Source organism: Miscanthus floridulus, chromosome 8 (genome assembly GCF_019320115.1).
Source record: "Miscanthus floridulus cultivar M001 chromosome 8, ASM1932011v1, whole genome shotgun sequence".
Lineage (NCBI taxonomy): Eukaryota > Viridiplantae > Streptophyta > Magnoliopsida > Poales > Poaceae > Miscanthus > Miscanthus floridulus.
Window position 1 is genome coordinate 73,234,642 of NC_089587.1, and position 16,196 is coordinate 73,250,837.

At 42.2% G+C, this 16,196-nt stretch overlaps 1 protein-coding gene, 2 long non-coding RNA genes and 1 pseudogene across 4 annotated transcripts; 3 read left to right on the plus strand and 1 right to left on the minus strand.

Annotated features, from left to right (window-relative positions):
• LOC136469383 (probable L-type lectin-domain containing receptor kinase S.5) overlaps positions 1-16,196 on the minus strand; it is a 59,866-nt pseudogene that overhangs the window by 24,658 nt on the left and 19,012 nt on the right.
• On the plus strand, positions 308-3,160 carry LOC136472579 (uncharacterized). Of its 2 annotated transcripts, XR_010762391.1 has the most exons (3): positions 321-1,826; positions 1,929-2,330; positions 2,767-3,160. It is a non-coding gene; the product is annotated as an uncharacterized lncRNA (long non-coding RNA). The 2 variants fall into 2 exon arrangements; XR_010762390.1 differs by having other exon boundaries at positions 308-2,330.
• On the plus strand, positions 4,128-4,617 carry LOC136475434 (uncharacterized). Its single transcript, XR_010763174.1, has 3 exons — positions 4,128-4,182; positions 4,264-4,342; positions 4,488-4,617. It is a non-coding gene; the product is annotated as an uncharacterized lncRNA (long non-coding RNA).
• On the plus strand, positions 5,670-7,769 carry LOC136472580 (glycolipid transfer protein 2-like). The gene is made up of 5 exons (XM_066470278.1): positions 5,670-5,905; positions 6,658-6,713; positions 6,845-7,111; positions 7,264-7,407; positions 7,503-7,769. The coding sequence occupies exons 1-5, from the start codon at positions 5,713-5,715 to the stop codon at positions 7,536-7,538; spliced, it is 696 nt and encodes a 231-aa protein (XP_066326375.1). The 5' UTR covers positions 5,670-5,712; the 3' UTR covers positions 7,539-7,769.

Here is a 16,196-nt window from a genome sequence, read left to right on the forward strand (position 1 = left end):
TCATTGCATGAACACCGTCATCATCATCATATCTAATCCTACCCTCCATTCGTCACCAGACTCTCTCTGCTCGCTGCTTCTTGTTCTTCATTCAGATTCAGATTGTTTGTTCATTCAGACTCCTCAAAAGAATAATGTGGATTCATCATACAGCTAGCCCCTCCACCTCCACTGTTTAAAAATGCAGCCAGGACACCGGTCCTAATACTATTGCCCCACACGTCATTTTGTAAGATTACCGAACATGGAACATCACTGATTGCTCGATGTTTACTGACAACATTGAAAATTTAGTGTATATTATCTCTAAGTTTCCTTCGATCTTATTATCACAACAATGCTATCTCTTCTCTACAAACGAAACTCACCTGCGACAATTACCGTCGGGCGCTCCCACGATTCCCTCCGTATCGGGCCCACCGGCGCCCCATCCCGACCCGGCTGCGCCTCCGCGGGAAGGCCCCACGGCCATGCGTAAAGTTTCCCCTTCTCCCACAACTCCATCCACATGGCCTCCTCCCGTGGCAGTGGCAACGCATCCTGCTACCAGCGAGGAAGTGCGCTGCCTCCACAGGAAACGGCCAGATCCGATGATGGCGCGGGCGTCCTCGCTCCTCGAGGCACGGGTGACCCCCCTCCGAGATCCATGACGACGCGGGTGAGTCTCTTTCTGAGGGGGTGGTGGGAGGAGCATCGGTGGTGCTAGAGCTGCTGCTCGCGGCCGTGGTGCTATGTGGGGGCATGCCGGGGGGAGCACGAGGCCGCCGGAGCCGGGTGGCAGGCGGGGAAGGAGGAGGATGCCACGGCGGCGCTAGGGAGATGGAGATGAGCTGCCCCACGGATGTCCGCCACGTCGCCAGGTCACCTTCGACTGCTTTCATGGATTCCTCGACCTCCTGTCATGTTCAAGGATGAGATGCCTGCTGCGCCCCCAACACTAGCGTCAGCGTTTCAGTGTCTCGACCTCAATCAGTGCAATGCAGCCTGTTCATTTGTTTCTTTACTTTTAAATTTTGTTTGACAATTGTAGTTATCCAACTACACGTTTCAGTTTGGTGATAAACTGAAATTAACCGAATTACAAGCCAATACCAACATCTTTCCTTTTTTATTAATCTTGTGACGCTCACTGCTTGTAACAAACGTGCAGGACAAAATAGGCTGAGCTACTGAGTTCAGTTCTAGACTGTTGCAACACATTCCCGTTTTTTTATTTGGTTCAAACTAATGTTTGAAAACTGAAACTGTGGCTCACCTGTATAGGATAACACATACAAATTCAGCAGTGTGACATGTAGATCTTGCAGTATAGGCGTGTTCCTTCTGTCTATTGTTCTACATAGCTATACCTTCTTGAGTAGTGGTATTGCCATGGCATAGATGTGTAGCAGCTACTTATAGTTAATTGTCTGTTTGCTTTGGTTGAGAATGTCAGCACATCAAGTGTTCCATCACAAATCGAGTTTGTGCTGTAGTAGAGTGCAGACAAGTTACTCAGTCAGACTCTAGAGTACCACAAGTTTCTCCATTGCCTTCAGATAGTTGATCAGATATAGAGATGATAATTCATGACCAAATGATTGATCGATTTGAATATATATATTTTTTTATATGGCAGCAGTTCTACTTGTCGCTTAAGAAGCAAGAGGTTGTTACTGATTGCACTTGTAGATTCAATACTTTGAGTTTGTTTAGATAATCAAGCAATGCAATGCATGTGGGTTGGCTTTCTGCATGTACCATTTTCTTTTGTTTCCTGGTGCAGGATAGGTTTGTTAACGCACTGCCATGATCCGTTGCTCTCATGTTTAACCGACAGATTACCAGTGAGTAAAAAGATAGAGAATTCGTTTTCTTTCTTTCTTTCTTTCTGAGAACATGCTGGAGGGCAGCGTACCTTTATACTCATGATATGAATGGTGTTCAAGATTGGGAACAACAAGGAACTTCCGCCAATATCATATCACCTTTTGGAGCACTGCAAGGACTTCATTAGGAAGTGATCCATCTCATGGTCCAACGTTAGTTGAGCTTTTGCAACACCTGTTCATAAAGGGCGTACCCAGTGCAGAGAGCCCGCGACTCGAACCCGGGACCTTCCGGTCACAGGTGGTAAGATTCTACCGCTTGCACCAGGCCCGCCATTCTTGCAACACCTGTTCATACAAAATGGAATTTCCTTTGAGAAATCTGTAGCTCCTAATCCTTTGGAACATATGGCTGACATCCTGAAGACCAAAGCCCAAGGTGCCACCTGAATACTACTATTCTCAATTGATTCTTCAGCTCAAAACTGATATTCTGAGCCAATGCAATTCAAGTCAACAAAGGTGTGCCCTAATCCTAAATTTACTCTACATCTATTTTACAATGTATATTCATTTACACACCTACGTAGGATCAAACTATTATAAAGCACATGCAGACTCAGTGTCATACCTTTCTAGCTGCTAGGAACGTGTAGTGTTAATGCAACATTGTTCTGAATATTTTCTCCTTCGCTTTGTGTCCTTTGATCATTCTATTGTTTTTTACCGTGCGAATTAAAAATAATCTGATTTCTGCTTTGATATTTGTGTTAGATGTCGTCTTATATGCGTGGTTCGTGCAGCGATGCACCTGTTTGTCATAGTTCATATTTATCTAGCATGTACAGAGATTTGCTTGCATTTGCTTTGTATTTCAACTTTAACTTATTGAACATGACCGTTATCGAAGATACTGAAGATTTTTTTTAAAAAAAATTCTCATGTTCTGTGATTGCAGATTCTGCCTATTCCTACATGGCGGAGCAAGTCTCCTTATCATACTAAATTGGCATGCTAACAAGTGTCAAATGATGGGACTGTATATATTGGATTCCCATACTGAATCACTTAAGGACCAAAATCAGTAACTCCCCATTTGTATACCCCTCACCCTGATATGTAACATATTCTTGGCGTCCTGATGCCAGTGTACAGAAGGAATCTCAATTCTCAACTAGGAGCCTAGATTTAGCCATTCAACAATCAGTGCCAGTTTATTGGTTCCTCCACAGTTAAATATCTCACCCATGGTTGAGGTGGTGTTGCAAGTCCATTCAGCATTGATGAAATAATTTTGTATCGACAAACTGAGCCAATTCAGTGCCAGCTTCTTGGAATTTGTTCTTTGTAAATTGGATTGATTCCTATGAAACTCTTACACAATTCATGTGATTACTTTGTAACTTTCTATACAGTAATGCCACACGGGGTCCACCTATAACATTTGCTAATCTTAACAAGTTCACAGAAGTACTTGTTCCTTTGTTCTGACAACTTTATGCGTATATTGCTCAGTTCTAAATTAGGGTTGATTAAATCAGCTAAATCACTGTGGCTATTTTTATTTGGTAATTCTATTCTACAAAACAAAACTAATTGATTTGATCAGTGTTATAAAAATAAAACAAAGCTGAGTACAACATACTTTTTAGAAAAAAAGGTACTCCATTCCAAATTATAAAGCTACAAATTGTATATGGGACACTTTCTAATTTCATATTTGACTTTGCATGAGGATGGCTAAAGGATACAAAATGACTTTGTGATCTAGCTATTGGCTTACGATGGTAATTTTAGGGGAATTTTAATTCCTAAAGGAGTGCAAGACTATCTTAAGCTTTATGTTGAAAATTCTAGGAGAATTTTAATTCCTAAAGGAGTGATCTTAAGCATATCATAAACCGGAAGTGGTAGAATAGATAGTTGTAAGGAACTAAATGGTTTCAATTTCACATTAAAACTTGATTTATATTTTAATTGTCCATCTTCTTGAAAACTCATATAATATTGATGTTCTGAACATCACACTCGAAATATTGTTTTTGTAGCAGTATAACACATGTTCATAGTTATATTATCGAATATTATATATACATGGGTGCTCCCCCCGCATGTAATTCTAAGTTTGAAACAAGCCATCTTTTTTCTTAAAAAATGGCCAAGTATATAGAAAATAGTATCAACATATTTGTCTCCAAATATATTTAGTATAAAAATATATTCTATAATTAGTCTAATGACACTTGATCGATATTATAAATGTTAGTATTTTCTTATAAATTTGGTCAAATTTGAAGTGAGAATTGCATTATATCTTTTGAGACAGATCAGGCAGTACATCCAAGTCAATCGCTCTCGTGAGGATGCAAAGCAAGTAAGCAACCATGCTCTCATCTCATAGGCCACATGTAAACTTGATGAAGTCATGTGATGTGATGCACACATACTATTCTAGGTCTGTGAGGTCGATTGCCATTGGTTCAAAATCACAAAGAAGGTGCCGTGCAGGAGGCACCCAGCTAGCCTATACTACTGTATGTCTCGTTGCATGCCTACATTCTTTCATTGCTGATATTATATATACTCTCCAATCTCCATGACAGATGGCGATCGTAGTTTTCTCCAATTTAATTACAGTCCTAGTATTGCTTGACTTTGCTTTGGCCAATGTGTGGTCAGGTCAAATTGCCCTGGGAGCAGATTTTCTGTGGGTTCACCTGCTTTACCTGCGGATTGTTTTTTTGGCACACTCCCCTGAATTAACATTTGGTAGGGCGCTAAGGTTTTAATCTTTCACAAGTCATGCTGCCATGGTCACATACTCTCATGCCGATGTTGTTGAGCTATTTGACTGAGAGATTCACAAGGATGGATGTAATTAAATTAACTACTGTATCCTGTTAGCTAGCTTAGCTTAGCTGCAGTAGCCTAGCCCACTGAATACTGTATCCTGTTAGCTAGCCTAGCTTAGCTGTCAGGAATAATCCGTTTCTGTGATGAACGCATGGATCTGGCCGTGGGTTAGCTGGGCAGGAAAGGATGTTAGAAAAGACAAGGGCAACATCTCAAGGCTCTGGAAGAACTGATCAAAGCTCAGCTTCAGTTATTTATTGGTTCCCAGTTGCCTATTGACAAAACAAAATGTTTGTGCCTGTGCATCACTGCATCAGCAAACAAGAATAAGGCATTATCCGATGGAGCTGTATTAAATTGCAGGAAAGAAGAGTTCAAGAGGGACTAAGTATGGTTCATTCTGTCTCAGAAACTCTGCCACTGCATTTTCTTTTCTTTTCTTGTGGTCACATTCACACCAATGGGACTTATCATGAGATTTGTTGAAGCCCACTGTCATTGCAATAAACAAAACCTACTTAACTGACATGTAGAGAAGTCCAAGAATAAATGTACTACTTTACCTTCAAGAATCTATATTTTTCTTGGTTCAAAAAAAGAATCTATATTTCCACTGGCTGGAGTTTGGGCGTAGGTTGCCAAAAGTTTTCACCTACAATCATGCATATAAAAAGAGATTATATTAGTATAACAAGTACACGGCAATGCGTGAATGTTAATAAACAAGTCCATCCCGGCCAACTGCATCGAGCAATTAAAATCATCTCCCAGCCGAGTAGGGACAGGATCCACCACCCATTTTTTACTCTCAATTATTCCCCATTGGCTGTTCTGACTTGACATAGAGAGGGATGCGATGAACAACACCAAGACACCACTTGTTTTTTCCTCAAAAAAGAAAGAAAGAAGAAAAGGACAGAAACTAGAAGTTGACCCCATCATTTGTCCCAAGAAATGTCAGCAAATGAGCTTGCATCTGTGTGTATAAGTAGTGGATTAACCGAGGCACAGGGTGGTTCAGGTGATAAGGAAGGTAGTGGTAGGAGGATAGATGGAGAGGAAACAGAAGGAGATGGAGAAGGGCAAGTCTGAGCTGAGACTGGCCATGGAGGAGCTCCGTATGTGCAGTCCAGGAGATGGGGAGGAGGAGCAGGTGCAGGTGCAGCAGGTGAAAGTGCAGGAGCAGCCCAAGTCATCCACCATGGACCTCCTCTCTGTCTCCAAGCAGCTCATCCATGTCCTTGGTTCGTAACTGACTATGCTCTGTCATATGCAAGTTCTGTACTGAAAGATTTCCATTTCAGTTGGGATTATTTCGATCGGTTGTCAGGCAGTTTCAGCAGGTCTAATGTGTCTTTATTTTCTTCATATACAGTATGTTATGTATTACTTTGTTCAGATAGGTTCCTGTGTTCAGGACAACGATGTGATGTTATTGTTCTGAGTCTTACTTTGCATTGAACAAAAGAAAGGAAAATTGGTTGTTTCTGTATGCAGGTTCTGTGTGCATGTGTTGTGGGTCAGGTTTAGCATTCCTCATTGTGTTGTCATATATGGGATGTGAGAATTTGCATACACCCTTTATGCCCTGTTGGATTCTTGGAGGGAATGGATAACTAAATAAGTGGCCCAGAGGCATTTGACCTTTTTCTGTCATGATGCCACCAAATTGGACATGGAATTACCCATGCAAAATGTGCTGTGGGGGGTGGGGGGTGGGGGGGGGGGGGGGGGGGGGGGGGGGGGAGGGATGGGATTTTAAAATCTCCTTCTCTGACAGATTTTTTTTTTAGGTTGGCACAGTATGATGTAGTGCCATATGCCTTCCCAAATGCTTTCTTTTTCAGACATCAAAGTGCTAGTTATTAACTTGTTTTGGGGATGCCAAAGTAACATATGCCATTCAGCTGTTTTTTTTCATGTGCTACTCTCTCCACTATATCTCTCTCTGAAAAATCAGATTAAACTGACAAACTCTACCTTCTGTTCGATGAAGACGAGATTGGGCCGACTTTGCTAGTCCTGAGGCAGGACATTCAGGAAAATGTTCAGGTAACCCTTCTGCACTGAGCATGCCACTTCATGTACAGACTTATTCCCAGGGTGCTCTGCAGTTGTCATCGATTCATTTGCATCTGTCCGAATCACTAACCTAAAATTGGCTCTCGATCTCCCTCCCGTAGAGATTACAAGATCTGCATGAAAGAGACTCTTCCAAATATGCGAGCTTGACGGCGATAGTTACCGAGGAAATGGAGCAAGGGACAGCAAAGAAGACCAAAAGCTGCACCAGAGCTATCATCTGGCTGTCTAGGTCAATAAATTTCTCAAAATATTTACTGGAGAGGCTGCTGAAAACTCCTGAGTCGAGCCTGGAAGAGATTGTCGAAGAAGCCTATGGAAATACTCTGAAGCCATGGCATGGCTGGATCTCATCAGCTGCTTACAAGGTATCACCTGAACATTTATTTCTGAATTTTTTTGTTTGCAGACACACTTGTTTGTTGTTTACATTCGTGATCATGCTTGCTGAGCTGATTGTGCGATGGATTAATAGGTTTGATTTTGTTCACTGACCTAATCTGTTGAGCATAGTTGTCAGGTAGCACTGAAGCTCATCCCAGAAAGAGAATTCTTCATAGCACTGCTGATGGGTAACTGTCAAGACTTTGAGGATCTTGCAGAAGATGCCAAGATGCTGTCCTATGCTGTCCAGCCCCTGTTAGAGGAGATCGATGCAATTTCGGTTAGGGCTTTCGAACTTCACGTCTGTTTGCTGAGATTAATTAAAGTTGCAATGAAAGATAAGAATTTCTTGCTCATGCAGTCTATGATTTGCAGGCTAAGCACAACTTGGACAAGATGAAATCCTCTTAGGACACAAGGATTTTGCCGATCACCTGATGACTGTACATAGCTGCATCACCTGACCTTGCCTCGTGCTTGTAAAAGTGAAAGGTTTAATTTTTCTTGTAGATTTCTAGTGAAAAATTGAATGTGGAAAAAAAAAGAGTGTTGAGTGTGTCCCTGTCCCTGTAGTTTTAGACTTCTACAGTTTTAGTGCATGTATACCCCTCATGACCCAGGCTCAGAGTCCTCTTAAGCTCATGGTGCATGTTTTCTTCAAAATCACCTACTTCTTCCTAGCTAGATACTCAGATGTGGATCTTCTTGAAATACAGAGGAATGGTATGTTTGATACTTCTTCCCCGCCCTTCTGTTTTCGCTGATTCCAGAGAACAAACACATCTGAAATCCAGAGGAAGTTTTTCCTTTTCAGAATAAATCACGAGTATGACAAAACATATACGAGGCCTAGCTACTAATTAGAACTACTAAAACATACAGGGATCTCATGTAAACAACAAAACTGCACACCAGACTCAAGCCCTGTTTAGTTAAGTTAAAGCTTGTATACTGTGGCTTTTAAAGCCTAGCTGATCCAAACAAATCAACTTTTACAATTTTTCCTTGTTAATTGTGATAGCTCAAATTTAAGAACGTCATGAATCTAGATTCTGACTTTCAGATTCTGATCTTATTAGTCTATAATTTTCCCCAAATTAAGTTGAAACTTCTCTCGTACTTATTACATTTTATTAAAAACTCTCCTTTTCTATTATATATAAAATAATGATTTTTTAGATTGTAAACAACACTCTTAATTACTAGTTTACTATGATAATATAAACGGCCGTTTAAGCTTGCACTGCAATGCTCAAGAACAGAGGTAGAGCTTGAGTTGAGATCTATGAGGGGTCAATAGTGCTAACCTTTAAACGATTATAATATTTATGCTTAATAATCACTATTTATTCCAAAACGTAGACACTTTTGGTCTGCAGCTTACCGCCCTCGTTGCTTAAGTTGTTGGATTTTCTTACCAAAGAATTATATATAGCATTGTTTTTCTATACAAAAATTAGAGTGCTTAAAAGTAGGACGAAGTTAAGCCTTGACCCGTCGCGCGCTCCGGGAGCGTGTGACCCCGGCTGCGCGCCTTCGTCTACCTCGAGTCACTCCCTTCTCCCCCACCCCACCTCCTCCCCCGCCGCCCAACGACCCCGCCCTCCGCTGGCCTCACGGAAGCTCACCGGCGTCATCCTCATCCTCGTATCTCTCTCTCCCCCCCCTAACCCCAGGGCAACGCGCCGGTGAGCTCGCGCCGTTACGCTCCCACCCCGACCTGCTGGCCTGGCCACCTCCACCACCATCAGGGCCCTAACTGCCATTCCACCACCTAGCCTGTCTACCTCCCCAAACCTTATTCTTCTAAGGGCCAGTTTGGTGCGTTTTCGTTGTTATTTGGCAATTAGTGTCCAATCATAGTCTAATTAGGCTTAAAAGATTCGTCTCGTGGATTTCGTCTAAACTGTGTAATTAGTTTTATTTTTTTATTTATATTTAATGCTTCATGCATGCGTCCAAAGATTTGATGTGACGGGGAATCTTGAAAAATTTGGCGTTTTGGAGGGGAAATAAACAGGCCCTAAGGCCACTGGAGATTAACTCGCTATACCCACGAGACAACGCCACCTACGGAGCTCTGTTATGTTCCCCACTATTAATTTAACCTACCAAGAAATACATCGTCATGACTAGAAACACTGCAAAAAATAAAAATATGGTTGTTTTTATTATACTGTAACCCCTTAATAAAATAACAAATAATAGAAACGTCTGAAACGGGTCATCTCGATTCATGCTTGCAGCCGGTACCAACAACCGCCAATAATTTTTATGGTGCTCTTTTTGTTCCTTTGCTCTTTCTGGATGAAAGATACAAACTGAAGAAAGCACGAGTTGCACCTAATCTGTGGATCACGACGATGAGATCATCCACCCACTTGCACTTTTACCAAACAATAGCCATAATATAATAACCAATAGAAAACAAAAACAGTTCTCCTCAAAAAATAGAAAACAAAAACAATTACTACCTTCGTTTGTTTCTTAGCGTTGTTAATGTGTCTTGCTCGCTGGTCAGCACAAAGCTGCAAGACGTATGTTTTTCCTCATTATAATATATAAATAACTGGAGTGCAAAATATATTTTATATATTTGCACGTACTACTCTTATCTAGATATATATATATATCTTGCAACTTTGGTCGTTGTTTGATGTACGACATGCAAAGCACGCAGAGACGGTAAAATGTAACGCAACTTGTGTTGAGACGTCACCCTATACGTCCTGCATTATTTCTTCAATTCAAATTTTGAACATTAATTTGGTAAAATTCTGTTTGAGTTACAAATTGCAATAATGAATTTGACTGTGTCTGCCACCGTTCTGCAGGGTCAACTTCATAGGTTGGTTTACATCAACCGTCTTGGGCTCCACCGTAGTAGTGGGCCTTAGGGGCTGGCACAGAGATGAAATTGAGACCGGGCCGGGGCTGAGTTTCTCTTTTTGTTTGATCCTCTTTCCATTTCCTTAACATTTTTTTTAAAAGAGAGCAGAGGAACCTATATGTTAGATCCTACTATTCCTAAACACTTGTACCTTTTCACTGGCAACAGATACACAGGTTGAATTCCTAATGCAGAATTGCAGACTATCATCTAGATGTGTTTTTCATGGGTGCATGGAAATGGTGTGAAAAAAGAAGAAGTGAAGATGCACATATCTCTACTTCAATCTTGTTTTGCATGGGTCCAATCCACATAATAATACAGTGACAATGAGACAGGTGAAGATGCAGTGACATGCATGTTGCTGCTATTTGTTCTGCTTGCACACTGTGCTGATTGCTGAAGACGACTGCTGAGAGTGAGTGGCCGGTCTACCCTACCTTGTATGACGACTGTGACAACAGACATAGCGACCCCAAGTTCCTAGAAGCTCATCGACACAGACCCAAGTCCATGCATTGCCCTGCATGCAGAAAGAAGGCATGATGGTAATCATATGCCTATGTGTGCACAGTGTAGGACTAGCTATGAAGCTACTACTCCTACCTAGCTAGGTAGGCCTGCAGATTCAAAGTTTGTTGGATCCTATCTTGGGCCCAAAGCAGCAGGTACTGTAGTTGTTAGCTAGGCAGAGGCAGGGACTCTCTCTCTCTCTCATCCATCAGTTGCTCGTTAGTTAGCAGGAAGCCAAGTTGATGAGCAGGTAGCCGGCCGGCCTTCTGGTTTCCTCATATATATCACTGGGAAGACAAATATCCGTCCATGGACCAGCATCTAGCAAGGCAAGGCTGGCTTGTATATATTCTACTCCCTTCGTAGCAAATTGTAAATCTATTTGACTTGTCTAGGTACATCACTTTTGTTGTGGACCTAGATAGATATATACTATGGGTCTGTTCGCTTGTCTGAATTCTGGAGGAATCTGGATAGTTTGGAGGAATGCTGGATGAATTTGTGAGAGAAAAACACGGTTTCGGATGGAAAAAATAAACGGATCTAAGCCAGGTTACAGTTGTAAAAGTTATATACCCTGAAAGGCCATAACCACGTATAATTTGGAACGGAGGGAATAGGAATACAGTTCTGGGTTCAGTTTGTATTCAAGTATTATTACTCATTCTCCTGCAGTCCTGGCTGGCTAGTACTGGTAGTGCTAGTACTGTACTTGGCCTGGGCGCATCATCGAGCAGCCGTCCTCTCTTTTTGACATGCATGGACGACATGATGGCCTCCTCTGCAAGCACCTGCGCTGCACTGAAGTGAAGAATACATGCTGCATATATGAGCAGGCCCTTTCATCTTCCTTTTGATATCTACCGGTTTCATGGACAAATATGCCATGCCACCCAGAAAAAGCTAGCTCAGGATCCAGAGATCAACTTGCATACATTATTTGCAGTGGTGCGGCCGGCATGATCACTAGCTGTCTATCCACATCTTTCTCCATCGATCTGCAGGTTAACTACTAAACATTATTTGCAGTATAATATGATTCCTGTTCCCATCCTGGGCAAACTAATTAAACAAAGACTGATGATCGTGCAGTTAGGGCCTGTTTGGTTGCCGCCACATTTTGCCACGCCTAAGGTTAAGTATTTGCCACACTGTGGCTCGCCACATTCTGTGGCAAAATGGAAGCGTTTGGTTCGTTACTAAACTGTGGCAAAATTGTGTGTCTATTGTTTGGATGGTTGCCACAGAAATTTGACAAAATTGCTATATATGGTTTAGATAACAAATTTGTATGGTGTTTCTAATGAACCAAAAATAAACATGAAAATTAAGACTAATATAGATAATTAGGAAACTATATTATACTAATCAAAACAAAATAATAATAGATAATCAAAACTACATTATACTAGTATTTTCTACTGTATTCCTAGATTTATTTTTAAAGAAAAAACGGCCAGTTAACCTTCATGTTCACGGAGGATATTCTCTCCTCAACCTTATCCGTTCACCCACCCCTCCACCACACGTCGTGGCACACGGCACCTCCTATTCTCTCTCTCCTCTTCCAAACGCTCTCCATGCCCTTCCATCGTCCGCCATCGTCGGTCACCAGAGCTCACACAGCTCAGGCAGGAGTCCAGTTCTACCCCACCACTTGGGATGTGGTCGGCGTTGGAAGGGACACCGACGAGCAGCGGCCGCGCCAGGACCAGGCAGCAGCTGTGCCCCGCAGTCATCTTCAACTCCGATCCGCCAAGTGTGGCTGGGCGCGGTGCCGTGGTGTGCTGGGCCCCGTGCAGCCGGTGGCCGCCGCGGACGGGCTCGTGGTGAAGGGGCGAGCGGTGATGGCAGGGTGGCCACATAGCAAGAGAAGGGATGACGCTGTGGCGGAGTTTGTGGCGGAGGAAAAGCACGCCGCACAATCGACGTAGAAAACGGTGGCGAGTATTGTGGCTGGAGTGCGGCGAGTCTTGCTTCCGTTACGAACAAACACCGGCCTAAGCTACCGTGGCGTGCCTAACTTTAGCCGTGGCAATCGGTGGCGGGTAACCAAACAAGCCCTTAATAATTAACTCCTGTTCAGATTCAGAGATTCTTCCTCTTCCTTCTTTTGATGCATACTATGAATGAGGAGCAGCATGGTCCAGCTGATGATGCATCATCGATCACTGATATTAATTACCGATACAATGCAACCTTGTACTTACGCGAGCAGGGGACAGCAGGAGTGTTAACTATGCTTTCTTTATGAGATGAGATGGATCTGCTGCTGCTTAGCATGCATGTGCCTGAAAAGCGTAATGACAGAGGTATGTATCCAGCCATGGGCCACTCCGTGCGTATGCACGAGGGAGAGGAGGGAGAGATGCAGTTGCAGTGGCAATGGCACTGTTCGTCTACACTTGTTTTTTTAGTCAACTAACAGTATTTTACTCTCATACCAAATCAGCCAACCGTATTTTTAGTCATGGCTTATCAGTCAAACGAGTCCGAACGAACCGGACGAAAGCTCGTGCTCTCAAGAAGCTAGGGTGTTGTTTAGTTCCCAAAATTTTGCAAAATTTTTCAAGATTCCCCGTCACATCAAATCTTTGGACGCATGCATGAAGCATTAAATATAAATAAAAAATAAAACTAATTACACAGTTTAGACGAAATTCACGAGACGAATCTTTTAAGCCTAATTAGACTATAATTAGACACTAATTATCAAATAACAACGAAAGTACTATGGTACCATTAAAAAAAATTCGGCAACTAAACCAGACCTACTGTAGGACCGAAAGAAAGCCCTCTGCAAGAATGCATGCATGCGCTTTGCTCGCACTCCGATGCAAAAATCTGAAGCGAGAAGCTAGGGCCACGTTTAGATCGCAAAAAATTGCAACCTGATAAATAGTAGCACTTTCGTCTTATTTGGTAAATATTGTCCAATTGTGGACCAACTAAGCTCAAAAGATTCATCTCGTGATTTCCAACTAAACTGTGCAATTAGTTATTTTTTTTACCTACATTTAATGCTCCATGCAAGCGGCTAAAAATTGATGTGATGGAGAGAGAGTGAAAAAATTTGGAATTTGGAGGTGATCTAAACAAGGCCTAGGGCCTTGTTTAGATTACCCCAAAATTCCAAGTTTTTTCACTCTCTCTCCATCACATCAATTTTTAGCCACTTGCATGGAGCATTAAATGTAGGTAAAAAAAAAAACTAATTGCACAGTTTAGTTGGAAATCACGAGATGAATCTTTTGAACTTAGTTGGTCCACGATTGGATAATATTTACCAAATAAGACGAAAGTGCTACTATTCATTGGGTTGAAATTTTTCTCAATCTAAACAAGGCCCGGCGCCGGTCAGGCATTCGATTCAGTGCCGGCTGGACTGCTGGACCCCTTTCTTCCTGCAGAGTCCAGCCTTCAATTCAATTCCACCACCGGCTTGCCTGCAGATGCAATCCTGTCTTGATTCCTGCTGCAGTCCTGCCCTGCTTCATCCCCACACATCGCTATCCTACTCTCGGCTTGGAAATGCCACACCTTTTTCCAACTGCTTGCATTGCACTGCATTAGCTTCGTGAAAAGTTTTTCCAAAAAGTGCTACAGTACCTATCACATCGGATCTTACGATACGTGCATAGAGCATTAAATATAGACGAAAAAAAACTAATTGCACAGTTTGGTTGGAAATTGCGAGACAAACGTTTTGAGCCTAATTAGTCCATGATTGAACATTAATTGTCAAATAAAAACGAAAGTGCTACAGTAGCCAAATTTCCAACTTTTCACGAACTAAACAAGGGCTGTATTCTCTCTCTTCTTTAATCAGATCCATCATCAGTCTTTACACATCTACTAGTATCTCTCTCTGCATTCTCACACACTCATCACTCGTAGTGCAGGCAGGACTGCATACTGGTGCAGTGCTGCATATATGCATGCATGCAATGCATGCTTCTGGGACTGAGAAGGCGCCTAAAGACCAACTTGTTAGCAACAGCAAGTACACTTGCCTTGGGACTCGTACAGCTGCATCAGCAGAAGCAGCAGAGCAAAGCCCCTCCTCCCCGCCTGCTAAAAGCACACTCTGCACTGCACTGCATGTGCATGCATGCTGGATCGATCGAGCTCAGGGCTCAGCCCCAGCCTCATCAGGCATCAGCTCACTTGGACCACCAATGCTCAGCTCCGCCTGCAGCAGCGCTAGCATAGCAACAACAAGAAGAACCTGCTTTCGCAGTTACCATATTCATTTATTTCAACCCATCTCGATCCATGATCCATGGCCACCATCTGAGCACCAACGATCCCCATGAATACCCTACCGGCACCGGATCATCGCTCCATCGATTCCTTTATAAATAACTCAGTAGTACTATATATATCATCGTCCACGTACAACAGTTGAATGAGTTGCTAATAACACATGAATGAGATGGTGGTGTTTAAATCCAGGGCCTAAAGTTTAGGATGTCACCTCGGATATCACATGAGGGTGTCACAGGAGAGTGTTCAGATAGTAATAATAAAACAAATTACAGAAGTCCTCAGGAATCCGTGAGACGAATTTATTAAGCCTAATTAATCCATCATTAGCGCATGTTTACTTTAGCACCACATTGTCAAATCATGGACCAATTAGGCTTAAAAAATTCCTCTCGCAAAGTAGTCGCAATCTGTGCAATTAGTTATTTTTTAGTGTATATTTAATACTCCATGCATGTGTCCAAACATACGATGTGATAGAGACTAAACTTTAGGGGTGTATGTGATCAATGCCATGATGCATGAGTTGCTAATAAGTTAGTACATGCTGTCGTTGGACAGCAGTTATCACACACCACAATAGTTTCTGAGTTGATGTTAATTAGTGTCTTGAGCTAGCTAGACAATTTGGATACATGAGATAGTTTGTGTTAATTAGTGCAGTCCCAACCCAGACACTACCAAGCGGAAGTAGTTTCCACAGTTGCATGTCACAAAGACACTACTAACATTAGAACCGACGCCGGCCATTCGATAGTAATACCCTGGTACGATTACACTCACCACCGATTTTGGAACCACTAGGCACTAGTGAAAGATTTTTTCCTAAGCACAAAAAGGTAAAAGAAGCTTGCCATAGATCTTGACACTACATATACTCTAGAACAGCTTGAGCAAAGTTAATCTTTCAGCAATAAAGCTACTTTAAAGATATATTATGCTTATCACTCACTACTAGGAACAAGCAAAGGGGAGCAATCGAGTACACGATTCCTTTTCCTTTTTTTACTTGATTTGAAAACCCGAGAGGCGCCTTTCGGGTATGTAGGCAGGAGCCTAGGCATGGACCAAATGTGTGTGCGCTCCTAGAGAACATGCTATCTTCTTGGCAAGTCTCTGTCTCTCTCCATGCGTGATATGGCCTTACCTGATCACATCTTTCTGCAGATCGACTAGTTATTCATTATATTCAACACATACACAATGATCCTTGCATACTTTGCTTTCTAGCTAGGCCCCCATTGCATATCATCATGTGTGTTGTGCACATTATTTGTATCTCCTGATGCAGCGATATATATGTATGATCAATTGATCTGTCCCTCCCGTGATGATATATAAATATTTACAAGGCGAGTTTTGGATGGATCATATCGATCTGCAATGTAACAAGCACGATT